Source organism: Daktulosphaira vitifoliae, unplaced genomic scaffold, assembly GCF_025091365.1.
Source record: "Daktulosphaira vitifoliae isolate Bord-2020 unplaced genomic scaffold, ASM2509136v1 Scaffold_4, whole genome shotgun sequence".
In the NCBI taxonomy this organism is placed as follows: domain Eukaryota; kingdom Metazoa; phylum Arthropoda; class Insecta; order Hemiptera; family Phylloxeridae; genus Daktulosphaira; species Daktulosphaira vitifoliae.
Window position 1 is genome coordinate 5,028,171 of NW_026099575.1, and position 27,311 is coordinate 5,055,481.

General features: G+C 29.5%; 1 protein-coding gene and 2 non-coding genes across 11 annotated transcripts in view; 1 reads left to right on the forward strand and 2 right to left on the reverse strand.

Moving 5' to 3' along the window:
• Positions 1-27,311, reverse strand: part of LOC126906136 (disintegrin and metalloproteinase domain-containing protein 11) — a 178,265-nt gene that overhangs the window by 70,365 nt on the left and 80,589 nt on the right. Inside the window, exon 1 of one of the 9 annotated variants that reach the window (XM_050686447.1) lies at positions 23,108-23,132. The exons of the other annotated variants lie outside the window; for them this stretch is intronic. Coding sequence (XP_050542404.1) covers positions 23,108-23,117 — 10 coding nt within the window. The 5' untranslated portion in view covers positions 23,118-23,132. Of the gene's footprint in view, positions 1-23,107; positions 23,133-27,311 lie in introns of those variants that run through there. 9 annotated transcript variants of the gene reach the window in all.
• On the reverse strand, positions 11,132-11,204 carry Trnaf-gaa (transfer RNA phenylalanine (anticodon GAA)). Its single transcript has one exon. It is a non-coding gene; the product is annotated as a tRNA-Phe (tRNA).
• Positions 11,593-11,665, forward strand: Trnaf-gaa (transfer RNA phenylalanine (anticodon GAA)). The gene has a single exon. It is a non-coding gene; the product is annotated as a tRNA-Phe (tRNA).

Consider the following 27,311-nt stretch of genomic DNA (forward strand, 5'->3'; position numbering starts at 1 on the left):
TTATGTAATATAAATTATATTATGAGCCGCTAGACAGTCGCCCTAAAAATCTCGGAACCGCAAAACATATTACCTGTCCAGATCACTGAGCCCCTTTCCATTTTGGGAGCCATCGCTGTTTTGAGGATGCACATAACCGCTGCGTGTGCACGTGTAGTTCAATTCCTTGTAAATTATTAATAACACACCATCAGATTTGGTGGCGCCGAGACGACCGAAACTCGGTGAAAATATTACGGAATGTAGAGACAGTACTGTAAGTACCTACTTCCAATGTGATCGTTTCAACTCTTTTCGATAGGTCCCGCACAAATTCACCGGCTTTTTTATCATTTTTTTCGCTATACGGATTCGAAAATCAGTTGACGTCGAACGCTCGTACCGCAAAAGGGGCACGCCTATACATTATTATATTTTATTTTGCCATTCCAAGAGCGTTTCCGTTTAAATCCGCGAAATACGTGTAATATATATTATATTTTCACCGTCTCCTCTGTCGTGCGAACCTGTCTAAATAATACAAACGTTGCATTGTGATATTTCGGAAACCCTATCATAATGCGTATAATATATCGGTGTAATTTTGCAGTTATAGTGAGTTATAATATTATTGTTTATGGCCCCTGACGTTACGACCGCCACAAGGAGTACAAATAGTCGCACTTGAAAAAGAAACTGCACTGGAATTTAGTTATAGGGAATAATTCAAATATTATCTATGGCTAATGCTCCAAACCATCTGGAAAACTACTAAAGTAACATAATTGATATTTAATGTTCGTTGTAAATAAAACAATATGATGCAAAGACAATTTTAGTACAAATATAAACAGCCAACGGCGTTAGGAAAATGTAAACGCTTACATTTTTCTCAAAACGTTTTTACTAAATGAACTCGTTATTTTCCGTTTTAAAAACTTTTACGGGTATCATAAGTTTAGCGTGTCTCACCTCTATTGCGCACAGGGGAATAACTGGTTTTTACTACGGTTTCTAATGCATTCAAAAGTCATAAAAATACAAAGAAGCTATTTAAAAACTACGAAATTGTTGCGAATAATATAAGGTACGTAACTCGCCATCAAAAATGCATATTTTCGGTGTAATTGTAATAAAACTACGCAAGATATACAGCAGTACTCTATAAGTTGCTATTTACGGCGTTTAAGAATGTTGTACATATTAAAAATATATTTCACGAATACTTTTAGACTATATATCTTCTAAAAATGTCATGGTGTAGGAAAATGCGAATTCAATTTATGGTCATCAAATATTATTGAGTTACAAAATGAACGAAAACTATTAGAATTTCGAAAAGTGAACAAAAAAAATACATAGCACAAGCAGTAACTTAAATAAAAAACAATTTAAAAAATAAATTCACGTTAAAATAATACTATTCTCATCAATCATCGACGGAATGTACCATATTTGATATAAATTCTCATCGAACTGTGACAAGGCACTAGTTGTTGATTTATATTCCCTTTCACGTTTTATAAAAGTATTGAGATGAAAAAATAATCACAAACATGTCAAATCTCTTTGGGAAATCAACGCTTTACACATACTGAATGTAAATGTGATATTCTTATTTATATTTGTATTTTCATAATACTAATATCTGTTGATTGATAAATGTCAATTTAAACGTTTTGAATATAAAAATAACACGTATTTATCTTCATAATGAATACAAACTCGTTATATAAAGATTAATACGTGTAAATTGTTCTAAATTATAACAGATTTTAAGTAAATTAATAATTTATAGCAAATTAAGTTTACTGAAACTTATTTTTAGACTTTCAGAAAAATAAAACTTAAATCAACTATTTCAAATAATGGCGAATGATTTTTCATGCTTGTTAAATCAAGTGTTAAGGTGTATGCTAAAATAAAATTACTATGAATATAAATTTACAGTGATTTTCCTTTCACATTTTCTTTATATTTAGGAATTAATTTTAAGAATACATTATTTTATATTTATACCGTAAACAACAAGTAGTTAACATTTCATACACCTATAATTTATATTAAAATGAACCAATAATTAAATCAAAATTACAAATATATTTCTTACTGATGTCATTATAAATCTTATCAGAACTGTACTACAACTAAAAACTCAGCAGCTGTTCGAATGTTGTGTTATACTCTATTGAAAATTGTTTAAATTCTTTGGATTGGAAAATATCTTGTTACAGTACAACGTCACATTCTACTGTCGAAACTGATGTATCAGTAGATGAATTATTTATTTTTATAATATAAAACGTCACTATATATATATATTTATTTCTGGTATACCAACATTAGTTCTAGTATCGAGTTTAGATATTACTGTGATTTTATAATGTTGCGTTTTTCATTACGTTATTATATACTAGTTTGAGTTTCAAACTTACAGTTAAGAAAATTTCATATAACCAAGATCGGATTAATATCTATATGGTACAGTACCTCAAGATGGAGCGCCTATGGAAAATCACTACCATAAAAAAATGTGATGAGCAGATAAACCAGAAAAACTTTATATCACTAATCTGACAGACTAGTAAAATACGAGATGGACCCCTTAAGCTCGTGGGTCCCGAGGTGTTTGCCTCCCATGCCTCTTTAATCCGGACCTGCGTATAACTCAACATTTCAATTTTTTAATATTAATTTTTCACCTTGTTAAAGGAGATTGTTTTTTCACGAGAGACTCATTGATTTTTTTTTTATAGTTATTTCTTAAATTTCAGGTAATATTATAATTAATTAAGTAATTCTCTTATAATGTAACTATCGGTTGTAAATAAATGCATTTTTTATGTAAATTCTCTACACCTTTGTTATAAAATTTTAAAACCGGATTTTATTAAAGAGATATAACTCTTTAGTTAACGGATCATTTAAATATTTTATTTATATAAATAAACAATAAATTATTACTATGTTTTTTATTTCATTCGTTTAAAATTAGAATAGTTACAAAATTGAAGTCATTGATAAAACATGTAATCGTTTCTGTAGTATACATTCCATGGTATACAATTATCATAAATAAATTCCATAACTATGTCATTCAACTACTCTTCATGTTGGTTCGTATAATAATAAAACCCTTATGAATTGTCTGTATGTCTTTGACTTTTGCACTTTACCCTTTCGTCTGTGTACACCATTAATAGTCATCTCACTGCTTGGCTAACAATAAGTGTGAGTGCATGTGAAGCAACTCCTTATACTATTAAAAACGAGTAGGTCCGTCATGTACATCCCTCTTGTTTTTATGATTATGCTAGTGATTTCATTACTCTGTATACTTAACACAATTCAATTCATGTGATAATATTTTTGATATTTAAATGAACAGAAGCCAGTAAATTATTTACACGACATCTTTACGATTCACGATATCTCAAATTAATAATTATTATAGAATCTGTCATAAATATGGTATTTTAATTATACGGCCTACTCAGTTGGTCGAGTAAAAAAACAACCTACTATGTTTTTCTCTATTCTTGATTATAAACTTATATTTTCGTAGTCAGTATATTAAAAAAAAAATGCATATAAATAATTTTTACTCAAAAAAATGATCAAATTTAATATAAATAAAACATTAATTTTTCATTTCTCTCGTGATTTTTTTTTCACAAAAATCACAAACTTTGCTTTGTTATAAAAAAAAACTTTTTGATGTTACTATGAGTTAAATTGTTTAGTCCCAACTTTGTTCTCTTTCTTTTAAAAGTAGATTTACAGTCAATAGATCATTTAATAAATGCATAATACATACTTCAAACTTACATGAACGTGTTAAGAATTTCGAAACACAGTATATTAAAAGACCCTATGTCTGTGACAAATACTTTTGATCAGTCGCCTTGATATATGAATTGACTTTTACTACATTTCTGATTTATTTTGTCGATCACAACCATAATAAGTTACCAACATTTATAGATACATTGATATTATCGTATTTATAAATATAAATATAAATGTATACAATTGTAATATATAAAATTACATATTTAATTCAAGAAAATAATCACACATATATAGAATTGTAGTATTTTCATTGACACTGGTAAACTAAATTTTAAATTCTTGGAAATAATCCCACACATAGTATCAAGAAAATTAAAGTATATGTTAAAGACTAAGGTAAAAATAACATAAAGACAATAAAATAAGATTAGTGTCCTCATACGTCTAAAGGATAAATCAATGCTGAAATGGAAGATTTAAAAAACGCTATTATGTTAAATTCTAAAGTTACCTTGCTATAACTCCAACAAGAAATTCATCTATATCATCATATAAAAAGTAATCAAATGTTCTAAAACAAAAAATAAACTAAACTATGAAGATGTTTAAGCGTTCATGGATTGTTGTATTATTTAAAATATTTACAGATATATCCATGTGTTTTAATTTAATGCTGATGTTTTAAACTCTCTACATAGTTTAAATCGTCACCATGAAACTGTAAATCTGTAAATATTCTTTAATTTAATTTAAAAACTATTGAATTCAATTTTAAATCAATTTCAAGTTAACTCAGTAACGATAAAAAAAGAGATTTTATCGATTTTTATATTTTTCTTTGTATAACTAAGATTTTAAACGTTCTCTATAGGATAATCCAAAATAATTCAACCATTTTTTTTCAGTATTACGGCATTCTCTCTTGAGTGCTTTCATACCAAGTGTTACATTTGCTTTTCTAGAAAATCAAGAGTTAACGAAAACTAAAATAGAATTTGTATTCAGATAATACTCGTTGACTGTGACCAATTTTCCAGACCAAATAATCTAAAGGCATATGTTCTCCGCAGTATAAATTTAATATTTAAAAAATTAGATTATACTTTTGCTAACTTATTTTATTAAAATATTCTATTCTATTCAAAGGTAGATAAATTTTATTTTACTATCAATGATCATGATTTATTTTTATGCAAGTTCAACGATTGACCTATTGAAATTAGCGTTTAAACTGTTTTAATTATAATTTGTAGTACTAAAACTAAATAATTAAAAAAATCATTTATTTTATAAATAAAATCTCTGTATGACTTAGAGCTATCCAAGGTTCATTATGATTTATTCCATCTTCAGTTATTATAGGGGAATTGGCGAATCTACTCTTTAATATCGATGCAGAGGACTTGCGGGTATTTCTTTTAAAAAACTTGGCTTTATCTACTCCTACCACATTTAACTTGTTTTTAGAAATTTACGATTCTTGGAGGTATGTGCTCAAGTATCTACCTATCCTAGCTACTAAAGCACACTCCTTATATATTATAAATAGTGTATTGTGTATTACAATAAATTACTGAAGTAATATGTTGAATACCAGTCCCTGACTCTATTTACATTATTCATTTAAACAGAATATTTTTAACTTAAACCTGCTAAACGCTTTTCAAGCCATATTTTTTCCAAATTTATTTCTGATAACTTTTCAAATACTATTTTAATCTACAGAACGATCCATTTATGATAACCCACTCAATTAAATATAAAAGTATATGTAATGAAGTATATGTATCTAAAAAATAAATTCCCGAGATCATTTTCATTTCATAAGTAATTGAGTGGATTATGATAAATGCATCATAATGTTAACGAATGGTTCTATTTTTTATTTATTTGCTGGATATTTCGTAATAAAATTCATTCATTGTAATGAATGAGGTAACAGTCTAGCTGAAACACTACGTTATTTTATTGCTACTCTCATTTCTTCGACTGAATTTTATTTTCTCTTCAAAGTTGTCTAAATAAATTCATGGCAGAGTTGTTGGGGTAACCTTTCTCCTAAGCAATATGATACACTTACATTTCTCATTCGCTAATCTTTCCTCGTCTCGATCTCAGTAGAAAGACAATAACATCGCTCTTTCGATTGCGGTTGGGTCACACTTACCTTCCAGTACATATCTATTAAATATCCTTTAATGTCTCTTCATTGTGTCCTAGTCACGGCGAGTAGGTTGTTTTTGATCACTTACTCCGAGAGTGTCGTTTATCCTTGTGGATAGAAGATAATAATACTTCCGTGGCTTCTCTCCTAGTAGTAAGAATCGACTAATGAAGTTACGTTACGTCGACAGCCAATGTAAAATTTTATTAAAAAGTATGATAAATCTTGAACAAAACTTAGGTGGAGTGTCCCATTTCAGATGTACGCTGGGACAACAGGCGAGAGAAATTAAAGTAGTTAGAGACGGAGAAGGCCTAAAGAATAAAGTATTTGATACCAACCGCGTGTACAGGTCTACTCAACGCTTGTAGTGTCAACAGCCTAGGGACATCATCACTCAATTGTAGGCTGCACTCGTGTATAAAGGAGAAAGATAAATACCAAGTAACAAAAGGTATGAAGAATTTTAAAACATTAACTGATGGAAATAGAGAATTAGTAGAAGTATTGAAGAGGAGAAAAGTTAACATTTGTTGTGTGCAGTAAACTTAGTGGAAGAGAGAGAAAGCAAGAGAAATAGGTGAGGGTTTTAAAATAATATAGTCAGGTAAGAATAATACAAAGAATGGTGTAGGGATAATAATGGATGAAAAAATGAAAAGTAAAGTAGTAGAAGTAGTTAGGAAAAGTGACAGAATTATAGTCGTAAAATTAATTTTCGAGGAAAAAGTCTTGAATTTAGAAAGTGCCTATGCACCACAAGTAGGATGTGATGAAATAAAAAAAGAAGTGTTTTGGAGAGAGATGGATAAGACGATGCAAGGAATACCAGGTAATGCGGTGATAGATGGATTCTAAACTTGTAATAAACTCGGAACTTGTAATCAGAATATAAATAAGGAAATAGGAGTTGATTTGCGTTTTAAATAATCATTTCTTTCTAAAAATTAAACATATTTGTATCGAAGTGTCTCTTATGTTGGGGATTTTAATCACCGTCAGATAACATCTTACTTGTCCCAACTATGACGCGATTCAACTGTGCTAAGTTTTTAAAAATAATTTTTACATTTTAGGACTATGTAAATAATACATTTTTTATTATTTATCTCTTTAATAAGAAAAATAATTTATTCTTTTATTCTTTCAAAAAGTAATAATAGCCATTTTTTATCTTTATTCTTAAAAAAAAACTTTGATTTGTCTATAACAACTTCAGGATAAATATTTATTGAATTACAAGCATTTGAATACAACGAGTGTGTATGTAAGGCTCTTATACCTAAATTTGTATTTGTTTACATAAAGTCAAATTATCTTTTTGTAGTTTTAAATGAGATCTATTGTAATTGCTAAAACCAAATATATGTAAAACAAAGTTTATAATGATAAAAATAAACAAAATCTTATTTTTTTTTTTATAGTTTAATTAGTTATTTTATGATTTTATTATTGGTTATCTTGTTAATACAAATTAAAGTATTAAAACTTTATTAAATTAAAATATATTTATTTCAAATATAATTTTAATACAAAATTATTATCTTTTATATACTCTATGAAGTGTTTAGAAGTAATTATTATTATAATTTTTCACAAATATGAACATTTTTAACTTTAAAACCCAATTTAATGATACTCATTTATGGAACATAAAAATTCCACAAATATATATTTATGGATTATGTTAAAGTTAAAAAATTAACCGAAATAATAATAATAAATTAGACTAAGAAACAAAATAAAAGCGAATTCTAGTTATCAGACATTATGAAATAAAATAAATTATTAAATGAGTATAGCGAACTGGCAACAGCTCATTTGCGCTTTGGTCCCATCAGCTAGTTAGATATGCAAATTATTTTCGTTTTATTTCTTTTATCATGGCAACTAAGGAAAATACATTCACTGTCAGCGACTCTTGTTATTCGTTAAAATGGCCATCCTTAAATTCAACGATGTTCCTCTCTTCCTCCACTTTTCATTGAGAAGCGGATACTTTGTTTTTTACCTTTTGTAGACATTTTTATTCTCACACCTCATAAAGTAACAAACAAATTAAAAATCAATCGAGATCACAATATCTAATTCTGGTAACTGTTGCTGTCATTTTAAAATTGGTACTTGTCATCTGTGTCACTGGCATGCTCTTCTATGATCACTGCATGACTCCGTCAGAGACACATATTATTACTTGCTTTGTTTGATATAATATGCGGAACAAATATGACGTACAGCACCAAAAGGAAATTTGTTCATTTGATAATTAAAAAACATTGTTATAAAAAGCTATAGTTATGTGTCAACGCACACTAATAAAAATTTAGCATTGCAAGACTGCAATTACTGACTTTCTCAGACATGATGAAATTACATCAGATCCGACAGTAAGTGTAAAAAATGTTCTTAAATCATATAGAGTAGAGTACTAATTAGTATAGGGGCTAAAGAGATAATGATGATGGCAAGACTGTAATTAACAGAAAATCGACGAACAAAATGATTTTAAAATTACTGTTAATTGAAATTAAAAATGCGTCAATAGATTCAAAAGATTAATGCTATAATTACTGATTATTTTGATTTAAAATAAAATTATGTTACTCAGGTTAAATTATTCCATTAAAAGCATTTAAAAATAACAACATTTGAAAAATATATTAGTTGAATATTTGCAAAAAACCTTGTAAACATTGTTGAGATCATGTTTTTATATTAATTCTAATCATCATTTTGATTACTGAAGTAATTTCAAAGATTCATACTTCTTTTGTGTGTTAACAAATTAATGTATGTAGTCTATTCTTTATAAAAAAATATTTTCTATAAGAAATTATCTGAATTTTTATTTTTATGTTTTTTTGAACTGTGAAAATATTCTATTGTTACAAACAATACTCACAAATAACAAAGAAAAGAACTGTTTTATGAAGCCTGATTTATTTTTAAAACCTTCGTCTAATTAGTATTCTAATCATTGTTTCATAAAATAATAATGTTTATTGTTCAATAATCATTTAACGGTAATTCAAAGAATCAACGAATGGATAAACTTAATCAATTTCACGTTTCATTTTCAATACATAAAACCTTTTTTAGGAAACTTTAATTTTCTAATAGCTATCCTCTCTCTAACTTTACCATTAACTTTATTCATAGTTTTAATTTTAACAATATCTCTAATTCTCATTCAGTTTCTATTGAGCGCTAGATGTGCTATTTAAATTTATTATTAAGGTAACTTCTTAATTTTATTTTATTTTTTTAATGTAATTTAACAGTTATATGTTTTATTTAATTATATAATTTTTATTAGTTTAAGTATTTTTACGAATATTGTAGTTATTTAATTTTCAAGCCATAATATTTCAAAAGCTATTAAAAAAAAAAAAGAAAGTTTGATTAAAAATTGAAATTCATCAAACACATATAGTTTAAAACTAAGTTACTGTAGGTCATGATCGTTTCCATAGCTCATTAAAAACATACAATGAAAAATTAACTAATATTTATTGGACAATGAATAGTAATTATTAAGTTTTGTTAACCAATATAAGTGTAAATAGAATTAATGACACAGCAAGTGTGATATATAACATCATATAATTTACTTGCTTAATTTTCATTATTATTTAATAACTATAAAACGTGACAACAAATAAAACATCTAATATAACTAGAAAAAAACTGATATAATAACTTAATAAGTAATGTATTTATATACTGAAGATTCAACAATTTTTATTAAATCGACGACATCAGCTTTTTATTCACATTCTAATTGGTCACCATCTTTCAAATTTTCAAACGGACTACTGAGAAATAAGTTACGCTTTAATACGTAATTTTTATTATAACAAAAGTTTTAATAAAATGATAGATTAAAAAGTGAAAAGTTACAACTTTTGTTCTAGTTTGATAAATATAATATAATTTAGTTTGTTTGATAAAATAAAGCTTATTAAATATCTCTGAAACACGAATGATAAAAAATCGAACAATTCTTGTTATTTTATCGAGACAAAAATATTAACTAAAATACAATTTTACACTACCAAAGCGATAAGTAAACGCATGTACTTGCTGATGCGTCTGGTTAAATAAAAATCAATTATAAAGTTTTGAACGTCTTGTTATTTACACACATGCTTGAGTTCTATAATAATCTGTCATATGTAGTTATGGCATGTGTGTATTAAAATGCTTAAATTACACTTTTTCTTTTTGCTTACTTCTTCGCCTTATAACATAAAATATAAATAATTATTTTGTGTCTGTAAGGTTCTACGATTAACTGAAAGGTAAAAGATGGACATAATGTAATTTTGAAAAAATTTAAGTGTGTAATAAAAAAAATGTCAACATTATATACTCAATGCAAACCATTGTTCAAATTATAGTGAAACGGTTAATATCATTATTACAACGGTATTCGTTTAAATTAATGTAGGTTGAAAAAATATTAATTAAAAATGAGTATTTAACTCTTTTTAACTCAGCAGGTATACTTTATTTTATTCTTCATGATTTAAAAATGTATTGTGCCTTATTTAAATATCTTTTCCAATATATTTCTACTGCATCGTTTATATTAATGAAGATAAACAAGCAATAGTTTCTTATTAAAATTATTTTTAATCTCCTATCTTTTTTTGTGTTGTATTTTATTTTTTTTTAAGTACAACTACACTAATAAATCATTTAAAATAAATAAATTAAATAGCAAACAAAAAACATTAACATTAAAAGTTAAGATTGAAAAAGCAGTTCAGCCTACTAAGTATGCAACAAAATATATGCAATAACAAATCACTTTAATCTTCTTGTTTTTAATTAAAACGTTTATTTATTTTTAAAAGGTTTTTTAAAGCTATTGACCTTTAAAAATAATCATTTGTTCATTAAAATTTAATGAGTACTTTTTTAAAATGAATAAATAACTTCTATTGAAATTAAAACCTTTCAATTAAGTATTGGGATATTTAAAATTCAAATGGAAATAAATATAATTATAGAAAATTTTTTGATTACAGAAAGTAAAAACATTTATGATATTTAAGTGAATTGTAAGTGCTAAATAATATGATATTTTCATAGCCCATATAAAAATAACAAAAACGATATATATTTAGTTTTTGAATAAAATTGAAAATTAGGTATTAATAAAAAATTTATTCATTAAAAAAAAGTTCATTTTGCCGAAACCCGGGATCGAACCAGGGACCTTTAGATCTTCAGTCTAACGCTCTCCCAACTGAGCTATTTCGGCTGTGTGAATACTTTTGAATAATTTTACCTTACAATCTCAAAAACAAAAAAGAAAATATTTGAAATTGTTGCTTGAATAAATTTTAATTACCCAATACATCAAAAAAATATACAAAAACATTACAACAGCTTCTATATTTCCAATGGATGAAGTTTTGTGACTCTAGTTTTATTCCTCCCCTCAAAAAAAAAAAAAATTTTGCACCAAAAGTGACGAGAACGCCATAACAATTATTTTTAATATTCATATATATTTATATTGAAAAATTAACATAATTATAACTATAAACTTATTCCATAGGTAAATAGAATAAAAAAATATTTGAATGTCCACGAACTTTAAGTTCATTTCGACTTAGTATGGAACAATTTTCACTAATAAATATGTAGCCGAAATAGCTCAGTTGGGAGAGCGTTAGACTGAAGATCTAAAGGTCCCTGGTTCGATCCCGGGTTTCGGCAAAGATTTTTTTTGCTAAATGAAATTTTTTTTTTTATACATAATATGAAGATACTGATATGATTATAAGATTGTAATTATTGATATTATTGTATATGTAATTTATTTTTTCTTATCGAAATACAAATTAATATAAATTTTGAATAAATAAATTAATCTAATGAACTGCAAATATTAAAAAAAAATCTACTTTTAGTGTAATTATTTTGCATGTCACGTATTTCCCAAAAATATTATTTATTAACAATAATAATATAAAATATCAAAAAAAAAAAAAAATGAATTTATTTATGTTAACAATTTCAAAGGCTCTAGTTTTTTCCAAAGGTCCTATTGGATTCGACCTATGCATACAAGAACATGAAGATATAAATTTTATATTCCATAAGTATAAAATTCCAGTTGTTAAATAGACATCAGTAATACCTACTTTTGAATTTATCGTATGCTTTTGTGATTTAAATGGGCATACTAATATTATCAATAAATTATACCCAAAATGGCGAAAACCAATAATATACGCCTCTGATCACAATACGATTGACGTTAAATTGTTTTTTTCGTGACGCTAAATTATAAATAATAAAAAACACGTACAATTTTATTAGCCAGCGCAAGACTTGTTTTGTTATACCTATAAAAATCCTAGTTTAATAAGTCGTACTATACCTTAAATTAAAACCCAAAGGCGAAAATGTTTTATTCTCTTTGTGCTCACTAGATCTATGAGCTCGTCCGTTTTAATCAATGTGAGTACACAATGTCACGCACATACAAACATACAACTGCAAATGGGAAGAATTCAAAGTACCGTTTGGAGTCACGTCTGCGAGGCATTTTTCAACAGATGAAAAACTTTATTCGTTAGATGCGACCAAATATGATGTGCCCTTTGGCCCAACGCGTCAGCCACTCGTCATATCCCAAAATAAGTAAACATATAATATGGTGACACGGACGGAAATTCTTTTTCACCCGACCCGAGTCCTTTGAGAGATTTTTTAATATTTTTTACAACTGTTTTCTATTATTACTTTTATGGCGTTTCTTTTTTACCCAAACAATAAGAAGAGTCGGGGTGAAAAGTTAATGGGTCTGCTGACGTTTTGCTCTCGAACGTTGCCCGGGAGGAGGACCCCCTTGAACTTCTTGCCGGAAATATGTGAGAAGGTATAAAAAAACTTGAGGTGTTTAAAGTGCTGTTGGGAAAATAAAATGGAAAATCCCAACAATCAGAGAAAACACTCTTAAATTTGGGACGACCAACAACTTTGTGTGCTGGAACTTGAAAAAAAAAACATTAAGTCGTCTTAGACACTTGTCGATATTCGAGTGTTTAGTGCTTTACTTTTGTTAGAGAAATCGTTTAAAAACATGGCCGACATGTGCAAAACTGTATCGAGAAATATTTTTAAGTGATTTTAATATCGCAGAAATGACAACAACGTGTTTTAAGCGCATGCAAAGCTGTCTGTAACAAATAAATGTGCCGGATGAATTTTATCGCGATTTATACAATTATGTTAAAAGCAAAAAGGTTATCGCATTACGAGTAGTTGTTGTAATTTATCTAATAGTCGGTTCGTCTGAGTACCATTATGGAATTCTTTTAATAAAAATTAATGTGAGCAGATATTTTCTACTCTGTTCGGCTTAAAAACAAGAGAACGACCGATTATTGTGTTTAATTGTAATAAGCTAAAAACGTTTTTTGTTTTCTGTATATCTAAAATCTGAATAAAAATACTGCGAGAAAAATTATGGGAACGTTTCTCATTGAATGACCAAAGTTAGCGAAACGCACAAATCGGGATAAGTGTGGTGGAATGATATACGGCGCTGTGTTTTGCAAAAGAAACTACTTTCGCAAATCCGATAAAAGCCGCTTGCCGAAAAAAAAAAAACAAAACGTAACTTATAGCGGTCATCGTTGCCGTTTTTTTGTGCCAGCGCGACCTCTACGCAACATTTACACGGATACGTATAAAGGTAATATACAAAATTTATTTAAAACGATAAGCTCTTACGGGCCATCAAACGCAAGAAATCGATTTGTATTGTTTGAACCGGACAAATTTATTATTATATTTCCGTCGTCCGATTTATCACCAGTATTTGTACGACGGATTTTTATTAATCAACGCAGCGACAAACGGATTGTTTAACATGTACCGAGAAAAAAAAAAGGTTATTTTTGTCGTTTGTAAAAAAACTTAACTCCCAAGTAGTCTAGCGCCCTAATGACAAAACTTTAAAACATTTATTAAGAAGCAAAAAAAAACATAAAGTTTTCCTCGCAAAACTCGGAAAAATAAATACCAGAAAAGATTTGTGTTAGGAGGCTATTGTTCAACGTTGTTTCATTATGACCCGTTTTGAAATTAATCATTTATAGCAACGGAGAGATTACAATGGCGCAAAGACATTTGTATTATAATTTATGCTTATCGTCGCGTGGGACAGTAGGCACCGTCTACATATTGGCCATTGCGTTCTACTAACAAGATCCGTTAACGTGTAATATGAGCTTATATTATTGCCAACGACTATGATGATAGTGTGTAATTGGCGAGTGCTGTCAAAGTGCACGTACACATTCTCTGCCAGGGCAATTTTAATTATACGCGATTATGGTCAGAAGAGACGAGGTTCGCGCGAATCGTGGAAGCGCAACGAGAGGGACGAGCACGTTAAGGGATGCCAACCGTGAAGTGCGGGGGAGAGAGAGATAACAATTTCGTTATGTCGGTCGTTCCCAACGTACGTGACCGGACTACGTTTGGCGACAAACCGGCGGCAGCATCGTGCGGACGAAACTCTGACCTCGCGAAACAGCAGCACAGCGGCGCGAAGAATTAGACCTGACGCGTCACAAGTGGGAAACGGTCGGCAGGCAAAATAAACGGATGAAAAATCTCTGCGTGTCCCATAGAGGCGTATAATATCATGTGTATGTTTAAAACATTTCCTTTTGCACTTTACGATTGTTACATCTAAATTAATGAAATAGAGTTTCGAAACAGCATAAAAACCCAGTCGTTTCAAACGACAACAAAAACGTTTTGCACGTCAAATCGATGGAAAAAAACTATCCAAGTCAAAAATCGATGAGTAAAAATAAGTGTATTTTTACTTTGTTTTTCTTAAACACTATTGATGTAATCAAGGCGAAATTTAATGAAAACGTGACTTTTAACCATTGACAAACAGACAACTGATCGTCATTGCACTCTTGGATAATTCTAAATTTTACCATCAAAAAGTTGTCTGCAAATAACAAAGTCTGTCATTTATACAACCAGAAACTGAATTAGAATTTCAATAACCGTTGTCAAGTAAGAATGTAAAACATGATAAATTATTAATTTTTATTTGAAACATTATATCGATAATTGTTAATAATTAAATACGATAGAATTTCCTACAAGTAAAAAATTAAGCATCACATTAAATTTAACAAAACTCGAATAGAACTAAATTAACTCAATGAACAATATAATTGAAAAGTTCGGTAAAACGTTATTAATCCACTCTGTGGTATCGCCATACTATTGCGTGTAATGTTGTACAACATTTTGTTACAATATTGTCTGAACACAATTGAAACCAATTTTTTTGTATTAAATGAAAAAAATGTCGAACCTGATGCGTACTAGAAGCCAAAGAAGTCACTCAACCTAACCCGTTCACCACACGCATATCCAATCCATATCATATTCCCGTCAACGTGATACGTATCCTCGTCGGACCACACGAGGAAACGTCGTAATTACACCTCATAACGCCGACAAAGGTACACGTGCAAAGGGTAGGGGGGTGCACATGTATGTTGGTGTAAAGATTTACTGAGAAGACCTTGGCGACGTCGCCCTTCGCATTAATGGTAATTGTAATAAGTGGGTATGGTTTAATATACACACACACGTGAGCGTAATTGTACCAAAACGCTTACAAACCATAGGGCGCACGTTGTGGCTTCTTCTTGTCTCTTTCGCATCATTCCCGTTTGCCTTTAAATTAAGCGACTATTGTTGGTATCCAACGCAACAACATTTCATTTTCTACAAGATTATAACCCAATCGGTTGATGTACACTAACGTCATCAATATCGGCTGCCTAATACCAAAGTGACAGCAAAGAGATATAAGATAATACGGGACTTTGTAAGCCTTGTGACGTTTATGAATACATTTAATAAATTACAGAGTTTAATAGCAGATAAAACACGGCTTATATGTCCTTGTCACTTATTTCGCGCCAATTTCTTTGGTAATGTACAGAGTGACTAAGGGTAAGTGCATGTCTATGAAATTCTCTTATGATTGAGTATAAATTTTACGTACAAACGTTATTTTTTATGTGGCGTATTAAATTTTGTCTTTATATAAATACGGTTGTTATTACTATAATAATTTCTACGGTGAAATGTCGAGCACATAAATACTAAGAAAACGCAATAACCTTTTGTTCAAACGCAAAAAGCTGTTGGAGCTATTGGACACGACATTTACCTAAACAAGTAAAACGGAAAAAACTATAATGAACACCGTGTTACAAATTTAAAACACTAATATTATTCTTATTTATGGATGTCAACAGGAAATGAAGTTGTGCACAAGAGAAAATCCAACAACTTGTATTCAACCCGAATGTAGCTGAAATTCGTGGGGATTTTAGGTCATAAATGCTATTTTTCAATTTTGATTTTCGTACTAAACTGCGTAAGCACGACAAGTACTAGTTCTTTTAGAAATTCTTTATTTTTTTACGAGTTTTCTTCTGTCGAGCTATATTTTATTATAGTCATTCGATATGATCCACTGTAACTCGGATAAATTTTTACTCGTTTAAAAATTAACACCATTTTACAGTTTATTTTATTTTTTATTTGACTGTTCATTGTTAGACTATACAGCTATTTGTTTACTCGATGACGTATAGTGAAGACAACCAAACACGCAGTGTAGCGTGCAAAGCTAATAGTCTTTAGGGAAATTTAGAATATAAATGGACGTGGTTTTACACAGCTCAACGTCGACCGTAATAAATTTTTATCGACAGCAGTAATAAAAATCCGGAAATACAAACGACACCGCGGTCGTGTTGTCGTTTCTGTGTTATATTTTTTATTTTATATTCTCATCGCGGTAAGCCAAAGACAACAGTGAATAACCGAGTTGTCGACTAAAGGGATTTTAATTTTTGGTCCAAACCGTTAGATATTGCTGTCGGAGGTTTTTTTTGCGAAGAAAAAAAAACCATCTAATGCCTCACGACAAAAGCGAGGGGCAATCGTTTTCTCATTTGCCAAAGTAAACAATGTCATCGAGTGGTTTCATCCAAAATAATTACAAGAGTAAACAACGTTTTTCATAAAATAATATAATATTAAGCGTTCTCTTAATATATACAAGGGGAGGCCTTAAAACACATTGCCAATACAGTTATTCGTTGTATTTAATATGAATTATGTAGATTTTGACACAAAGATAATTCATACTCAAGGTCAAATTGAAATTTAAATCGATATTAACATGTGAACCAGACAGTACGAAATCCTGTTTGACCAGCACACGCAGATCCAGAAGGATACGAAAGATTCGTTATATTGTTTTTCATTGTCCCATTGGATTTGGCTGAGACGACGTTTATAATGAATTCTTCTCGTTTTCGCGACAGTTGACAAAAATCGTATTACAAGCATAAGTGGTATATATATATATATATATAGAAACTGTGTATTTATATGTTTAATGCTAACCTCCGTGAGTTTCAACATAGACTATTAGAATTGTAGTAATAAATCTAAAATCAATAAACTGTCTACTTAAAAAACCAATGAATATTCGACGTTAGCGTTCGCAAAAATGTCTTTGTTATTAAACGTTTGAGTTAAAACACATATTGAATAGGTTTTAATAAAACCAATTTTGTTGACATTCAGATCTGTATCGAAAATCGTCTTAAAGTGATTGGAAGTACAAATGCATCTTTACTAAAAGAAAATCACCAACACTTTATTGTCACTGAATTGGGCTGATATTTTATTTTGAACAGTTGCATTTTTCTAAATAAATCATCATCAAAACAAATTAACTCTTGACTGTAGTCCTTGTCGAAGTAAATAAAGAAAATATAATTTATGGACATAAATAAACAAAATAACGTGACCAAATAAATATGTTTTACGCAAAATCCAACTGAAGCTAGAAATTTATTATGTATAAGACACTATGGTAAATTTTTGAACACTTGAATATGGTGAAACGAGAAGGTTCTCAAAATTTTAAATAACAATATATAATGAATGTATTATACACATGGCTGCGAGCGCGTGTGTGGCGAAATGTTTTATTATTTGGACGAAAAAGACCAAAATGTATTTGTTTTTCATTATCAATTCAAAAGATGCTCAGTACACTCAACAACTAGGTCCAATGCTATGTTTATCCAATTCGAGGCAAAATAACCAACTTCACTTGTTTATCTTCTTGTTATGCATGTCCACTCAAGCTGTTGACGAATTGAAAATGAACGACAACGCTTTAATAATAAAAATCACAAAAACTCCTGGTAAATAAAAATTGAACAATGAATTTTATTGAAAATAAAAAATATTAGTTGCACTCGTTTATTAAATTTATCGACACCAAAAGCATCTGAGTGTACCTTTCATATAACAGGAAAATTTATTATCTTTAATAAAATATATATATATATATATATAAGACACCACTTAATGAAAAAAGTGTAAAGGGTGATCGATTTTGGTGTAAGACAAAACCAAAGTCATTTCAACATTTTTCTCAGAAACTATTACACAATTATAATTTCTGTAAAGAGAAAAATGATTTGATTCAAAAACTCTACAATATTATCTATTCAAATGATTTTTTTCTATTTCTTCTGGGATAAAGAAAACCTTAACTTAATTTTTTTTTAATGGCAACTCTTGTTTTTAACTTGATAAAATGAGACAAATAATTTTATTTTTGTAAAATTTTTTATTCAATTTATTGTTTGCGTTTTAATATTGTTAAAAAAGTGGGACTTAAAATTCATCATTAATTTAGTTTATATAATACTGAAAGAATCAACGATATGTTTTAATAGACTTTACATGATCAATATTATTTATCAATAAAATTTTCCATACCAGCGATAAAAAATGTACGATAGTTAACTTGCATTTGATATTTAAGTGCGACTATTAATAGAAATTAAGATAAAATTTTCGTATTTTCAGTAATACCTTAGTCAATAAGAAGCTAGTTTATGTGACAAAATGGCAAAATATAAACTTCTATTATTCTTAAAATGAAATGTCATGAGCAACTTGATCTCAAATTACTAAATTTTAACACGATGTAACAGTTGAGTGACTGATCGGATTAAAAACATTATAAAAACAAAATTGTCTGTAATTATTTTGTCTATCATATCAAATTAAAAAAAAGAGTTTCCATTAAAAAAAATTATTAATGTTTTGTTTTATCCCTGAAGAGATGAAAATAAATTATTTAATACATGATGTTGTATTATTTTTTATATCAAATAATTTTTTCTTTACAAAAGTTATAAATGCTCTAAAGTTTTTAAAATAAATGAAGTTTTATTCAAAGTTGATCACCCTCTATTTTATTATAAACCTAAGGTTACGATGTTATCTATTGGCTAGTCAATAAATCAATATTTTGCTTAGTATATCTTTAGACGATAGTTACGGCAAAATTTAGGATAAAAATTTCCAAACACTTAAGCGAAATTATATATATATATATAGACAGAGAGAGAGAGCAAAAAAGAAAGACTGTGTGTTATTTATGTGAAATGTTATATTGGATTCGGCTTAAGAGATTTTTACAACGTCTTGCTGTGCTGAAGAGTGTAAGTGATACCGAAAAAGTATAGATAGAAGAGAAAGGGGACGTTTTTTATTCTTCCTACAGTTTGATTGTTTGCTGTTTAACAGCTGCTGTCGTTCTCAAATCGTTCTTGAAGTGATGCATTAGGACACCGGACCGCATATATAATAACGAAATATTATCATAGATTTATCGAGCACTACACTACGGTCTCGGTAAAAAGGATAAAATATTATTTCAACCTTCCGTCGATGCGTGCGACCCTATAAAATTGAACAAACATGCCAACATCCATAATAATGGTACGACAAAAAGACAAAACCTTTACACTATTATAGTAATAGGGTCTTCAACATAACATAGTGTATTTTGAACTCATTATAAACGCATTAGTATGAGATGTACCGTGTACCCTTCTTTTATGCCTACTGCGAATGATGGTAATTGGCAAGGTAAAACAAAATGCAAAAAAAAAAATGAAATCACATTAATTATGACCCTTTGTATGTATATGATATGAAAAATACGAGCATAATGGATGTTTAATGTAACGAAACAAACTTTCAGTAAAGCAATTATTATATGTCCATCATTTTTTTTTTTTTTTGTGTGTGTGTGTGATCCCACCAGTTGCATTAAATGTTAATAAAAGTACACCTGAAAACAATCGGATACCGAAAAGTGTTTAAATTTATGAAAAGACTCTGGACGTGATGTTCATTTTTATAGGATAAATTTATATCGTTAAAAATATTAACTAGATAATTCATTAAATCCGACGCTAAAAAAAGCATTGTTAATTTAATCACTGCTACGAGCATGCCTTTGATGAAATAACGTCGATGAAACAGATAAGGTAAGTTGAAAAATGTGCGCAATATATTGTCCTGTTGGTGCGCCTCCAGCGACGGTCACTTAATCCGACGTTATACTTATTTATCCTGGTCTCGACTTGGCATTCCAATTACGGTCAACAACAAATGTTAGTTAAAAAGGATTGTGGTGCAAAAGGATTACAGTTTAATCAATCACATTTATCGGACTATGCACATCACTGAGATTTCAATTTGATGTTATCCGAAGTGACTTAGAACGACAGTCAGCGATTTCATTGTCGCGCGACAACCGAATGATGCGACCGGGCAATGTGCGTTACGCAGTTTTATGGGCCGTAAAGTATATACTTCAACCGCGAGGATCACATCACAAAAACAATCTCCATTAGAATAATGTACAAACAGCAATAAATGTATAATCGTGGATAAGAGTTATTGCTGCACGTGCTTACAACGTGCCAAGTCATTCCAGTCAAATCGTTGTACCTAATACACACTGCGCTGGCTCGGTAAAAATGTTTAAATGACATTTCTTGTTATTATGCAATTTGGTGACTTACGTAAACGGGAAATATGTGTTTTGACGTCCATACTGATCGTTGTGAAAAGATACGAGAGCTTCACTCGAACACAACTGCGATTTTTTCTCCAATGTTGTAGAACTTTACGACTCACAAATCCAAATATCCAGAATTGGCTTCAACATAAACCTGTATGGAATTTCATTAAGCGAGCACGGCATGCCGATAGCACCCTAATAATTCTGGGCATGGACCGAATTAGTTATTTAAAAAAGAACCGAAGTTCTAACCTGTAACTGTGTTAGCTGTACTTTGGCGATCAAATAGAATAGCCCGTCGAATCGTATTGCCACATTATAAGATTATTATTATTATATGCCATACGCTTTACAATTGCGCTGTTGAAGGCAATCCTTATCAGTTATTCGAACCACGGATATGGCCAATTGGCCATGCTTGGCACGTACAAAAGGCCGAGATAAAGCCATGTCAATATACAGGTATATAAAATAGTGATTACGATAAATAAGCAATTGGTTTTTGTTTCTTTGTCGCCTTTGCAACGCTTTTGGTCATTAGTCGATGCCTTTAAAATACGGCACGCGGATACGTATTCTGTTGCCGTAGCTTTGGTATCGCCTCTGCGATCACGATCGCCACCTACGATTCGTAGTAATAATAAAAACAATTAAGGTAGATTAACTGATAATGTTGTCCTATTATTATTTACACTATATCCTCAAGGAATTTTCTCGCGTGACGTCAATGAAAAAGTTTAAAAATGAAATACTGAAATGTAACCATTGACAGTATAAATTATTTATATAAGAAGTAGCTTGTATCTTGTTGGAAACTGAAGTTTGTAATATTAGACATTTTTACGTTAAAAAAAACAACAAGTTGACAATAAAATAATCAGTTGTCCATTTATTATACGTACCTAGAAACAATTAACAATTTAACGTATTCAATACGACAACAAATGAACGATAAATAATTATTTATCGTTCATTTTTAACTAATTATAATTAGTTAACGAACTATTTCCGAAGACGCATTAAACTTTAGTTGAATTATAATAGTCATAGATCTACTCTAACAAGTGTATAACTTTTGAATCTGTTTTTGATAACAGTTTACGGATATCTCAGTACATCTAAAATCACGAGTTGAGTTTTATGCGTACAACTTGAAAAATAATGAATATCGACGATAAAACATTGTCAAGTACAATAATGAAACGATTTGTTAATTAGATTGTCGATTAAAATTACATTGAAAGTGAAATGGCTAAAAATTATATCCTGTGAAAACTTAGTAGCGGTTCATCGGTAGACTATATCAATTCATGTGCACGTAGGAGTCAAGAAGAAATCTAACCAACTGACTACTGGCACTGTATGTAATGTATTGTATAGGAATCCCGACTATCATTCTAGAGATTATACCCAGATTATATTGATTTATAATACAATAACATGAGCATTTTCATGAGTGTAATACCTACCACAACCACTGCTTTTGTTATGATATTCTGTGTATATTGTTTATATTTCAAAAACTAAACAGTTCTATTACTTATCAGTGATTACCGAACATTCAATAAACAAGATGTATAGTTATGGACACAAACGTTGTTATAGTTAGAAATTTATAAACCTTTGAGTTCAGTGCCTTTGTAATATTTCATTGTAGCTTCGCGTAAAGCAAAAAAGTTATTAAATTTATTATGATGCATTTTTTTGTCCATTCATTACTGAATCTAAATTTGTTAGAAAAATAATTATTTTCAATTAAGAATTATTCTAACATTGTAAATTATAATTTAAAAATTAATTACAAGCAACATTAACTATTTTGTGATCCGATAAATAAAAATTATCAAAATATCCACACATTTATAACTGTAGCATTATGTAAACGTAGACCGCAGACTTGGATTATCCGGTCTAATTCATATATTGAACATGAATTATATTTTGCTTTAATAAGAATAAGTATTTTATGCCCCAAAAGAAAATTAAATCTCAATTTACAATATTAATAATTATGAATCGCATGAAATTTTAAATGAACTCTACGCTCGAAACAACTAAATTCTGTTTGGTAGTTAATTTAGTTACAATAATTGTATACCAATACAATATATAATCAGTTTACCTAATGTAAAGATGTTTGAACAACTTGAAGCGAGAGGCAAAGCAACTAATAACTATATTACCATTGTACATTGCTTCAACTTCCTTTTATGAAACTTTCAATCCCAGAAACTTTCAAAACAATTCGTACAATATTTGGATATACATTAAATAGTTTGGTGTATGGTTGTTTTCAGTAAAGTTTGCGAATAAAAAGTGTTTGTTTCTTGTAGCATACACCTACTACGTAACTCTGAAATTTTAAACGAATTAAAGGTAAAAGTCAAAACATTGAATAAGAATATGTCGTTAACAATGTCTCACGCAATATCTTCAACACATATAAGATAAAAAATAAATTTTCTCTTTTCAGAACAGGTGTCTTACCCACTCTAATTAACACAAAATGTATAATTATATTCTATCCTTTAAAATTGTATCACATTTAGTTTTTTCAATGGAAACGTATTTTTTTAACTAACTAAAAAAATAAGAAAATTATCTAACAGAAAAACGACTGTTTTTACAATAATATTTAAAAAAAACATGAACTTTTTAACAAGTATTTTGATTGTAATTAAACCTTAATTCAAAGGTAGAGGTGAAGCGCGGGTCTGTTTACTTTTATTTCTAAATATTTCTAATCCTCTCTCCTCCTACCGCCAAGACATAAAAATACTTAAATATTCTAAAATAATAGCGTAAAATTTGTTATCGACCATCCCTTTTCTTTCGTTTCTTTTTCACAAACTTTGTTAGAACATTTTAACTACGACTAGAAACTTATTAAATATGCTTTTGTTTAATACTTGAATTCAACGATTTCTATTAATGACTTATTATATTAAAATGATATGAAAAGGCAAAATTAAATATACAACATAAATTATTATTGTCAGCTTAAGAATAAATTTAATACAACAAACAACAATATAATAAATATTTGATAATGCTGTTAAGTAATAATATTAATATTTTATATATTTTTTAATTATTTAAAATAATAGTTAATTAAATAATTAATATCAATTATATAAATTAAAATTGTAAAATCATTGTTTACAAACACAATATGTAATCTCCCTATTCTTAATTTTTTTTTATAATTATATATGTAGTATTTAATTTTTATGCAATTTTGTAGGGGCTTAGTCACTCCAAGCTCTCTCCCCCGATTTGCGTCTATGGTAATTTTATTAACCTTAAAGTATAATTTATTGTGTATAAACTTGGAAAGAAACAAGATATCGTTTGAGTCACTAGATTGCTTAAAAAAAGTGTAAATGCATAAGAGATGATAGAAAAAAAAATTGTCAAACTGCTCTCTTAAATAAAGGCAAAAATGTACTTAATTCTTTTTTTTTACTAAGTCATCCATATTTTAATGAATATTTTATCGTTCCCTTTTTATATAAAAAAAAAATCTTGGAAACATTTTTTTTTAATACCCAATCTAGAATTAATTAACTAATTAATTTAAGGAACGTAAATAAACAAATTACAATAAAGGGTCTTAAGTTACACGAGTAAAAAGTTATTAAAAAACAATTACAAGTTGAATTCACGGATAAAATTTAAAACACTGTGTTTTCGCAAAAATACTTAAATCGAGTTTTTAATTAACTAATAACAAAGTATTCTGGCAATGTTAACTCAAAACTATTTTTGCCCTGGGTTATAGGAAAACTTTTAGAGAAACATATTATGATTAAGAAGACATTAAAAATATTATTTTTAGAATTAATACTAACATGGTCATTAAAATTAGATATTCTAAGTAAACTTATTCGTGACAATATGAGTATTTTTTATCAAAATGAAACTTTCATTTTATAAAGTTAAGAAAGAATTTATCTTGCAGTTTAAGAAACCAAATGTATTCTACTGTTTTATCTTCTTTTTGTTCAAATATGTTTCAGTTTCAAACCAAAGTTCAATTATAGAAATTTGTACAGTATTATTTATTATAATCCACAAAAAATGTTTATTTTTTCAAAGCTTTATGAAGTGCAAAACTTTTTAACATGTTTCAAGTGACACTTTTGATTTGTCTAGATTTCCGTTTAAAAATAATACAAAGTATGTTTATCTTAAAACACGCCAATTAATTTTATTGTGTTGTTATGTACGTGACAAAGGATAACATTCTACGGCCATGCAAATAAAATCTGAAACTGTTATCACTCTGAGGTATCTACTCGGTTCGTGACGGTCCGCGGTGTTTCTTAAACGACTTAACTGCAAATGTCGGTTATTTGAGCGTATAAAAACCTTTTGAATACCGTCGACGGTTTAATAGACGTTTAAAAACACAAGGCCCGGATCTATAATTTTTATCGCATGTACTTTTCACCAACCTATGACACCATTTTTCCCGAGTTCGGGGGTTTCTTTAGTTCATCGCATAATGCGAACAACGTATACAAATTAAAAAATTGGATACAAGATGTGTACATCCATATTCAGATTTTGTTCGGACAATATGAGCATAAGAAGATTAACCCATACGCATATGATATGTTTACATGTATCTATGTTCAAACCAGCGGATGTGTCGATTTTGATATTGCAGATGGGGTAAATTAATGAACGGGCACGCATCAATAAACACCCTCGCACATATAATATAGACTCGGTTATTATGGTTAGACTATACAGCTCATCACAACATAATATTATACATTTATTTTCCTGGGAATGCTTCACTAATAACGTTTAGATATATATTTACTTACAATTTTCTGTAAATAATCCCTCTTTCCCTCAGAAAACTATGTTTTCGAATTTTTTCTTTGGTCTGTTTTATAGCCAATGAAACGTCGAACTTTTGCCTTACCCTAGCCAGCTGAAAACAATTTATATATGCCCATGCTGAATCCAACACAATAACGGTGTATGAACCTGTCGCAATTAAAACAACGGTGCACTATGGTTGTTTTTTAACTCTCTCGAATACTCCAAAACGCTGTTGTCGTATATAGAAATGGACCTGATCACTAGTGTCTGATAGACTGTCATGGTATCTCTCTGCATTTATGTATTTATATAAATAAATGTACATTAAACTTTTAGGAATTACATTACACGGAACGATACTCAAGACGTCCAAATCGATTAGGTTCAAGGCATTATCGGATAGCGTCCGAATGAAGGGGTAGCGTTGCGCCGAGGGGAGTAAAAACGTTGGGATGTCCTATTTTTGAACGCACGCCTGGGTCGATTATCATCCAAACCATTGGTTCCCAACGCCTATCATTCCACGAAATTAGTCAAATACTCGATGGTCCGCTCGCCGAAACCATTGAAATCGCATAAGCAAACGAATTCCTTTTATATATATATATATGATTGTGTAAGTTGTTTAAATACGCTATAAAACGTTTCTCTCACGGCGTATTTAGCATTTAAAAGAAAATAACTTTTATCTTAATACACAGTTAAATCAATTAGACGTCTACCATTCCAACGCATATTTATGCAAGTGTTGGTGTTGGCACTTGGCAGTTCACAATTTATACATTCATTTTACATTGTGATTTATATTTTAACTTGTTTTACACTGCCGTTTCAAATCAACTTTATATTGTATATACAATTAAATGTAATTAATACGTACAGCGCACAAAGGGCGTGTCACGTCACTTTTAGTTTATTAAATAAACTCCTTTTTCTCTCTACAATAATTCTTCAGCGTTCATCATGCAAATTTTATTTTAAACGAACGGATCACGGCGAGATCATCAAAACGTCTTCTTGCCAATCTTGTTTTCGCGTTGTCTTTAGCTCTGTCCTCGTCTCTACGGGGTAATATATAATTATTTAATATTTCCGTGTTGGTTTCGCATATGTCCTAAGAAAACAACGGCGTGTTAAATGCACGGGGCTCATGCGTGCCTATGAAATTAAGAAAACAGTACAATACTTGTGGATATATACCGTAGGTATTGGCAAAAAGCCGTTGAATGCTTTTGGAAGCATCTAAAAGTAATAAATAGAAGTGCAGGTTAACCTAATTTATTGGCAGACGCCACACAAAGACGTAAAGGTCTCTTTGTAGCACGGTAGTACCCTCGCAAAGAACTTTTTAATAAATTCTGGGCGCGTTTATTTATTTTTCTCTGTTTTTTAGATAGAGCAAAACGTAAGACGGTGTTTCAAATCGAATTTCTCATCGCCTCTGGTCGAATCGGTGCGGACGTGTCCGGTGAGCCGTGAAAATTCAGTGTCTAGCATTGCTTTAAAGCTCTAGGGTATGTCTCTTCACTGCTACCAGCTGACACAAAAACT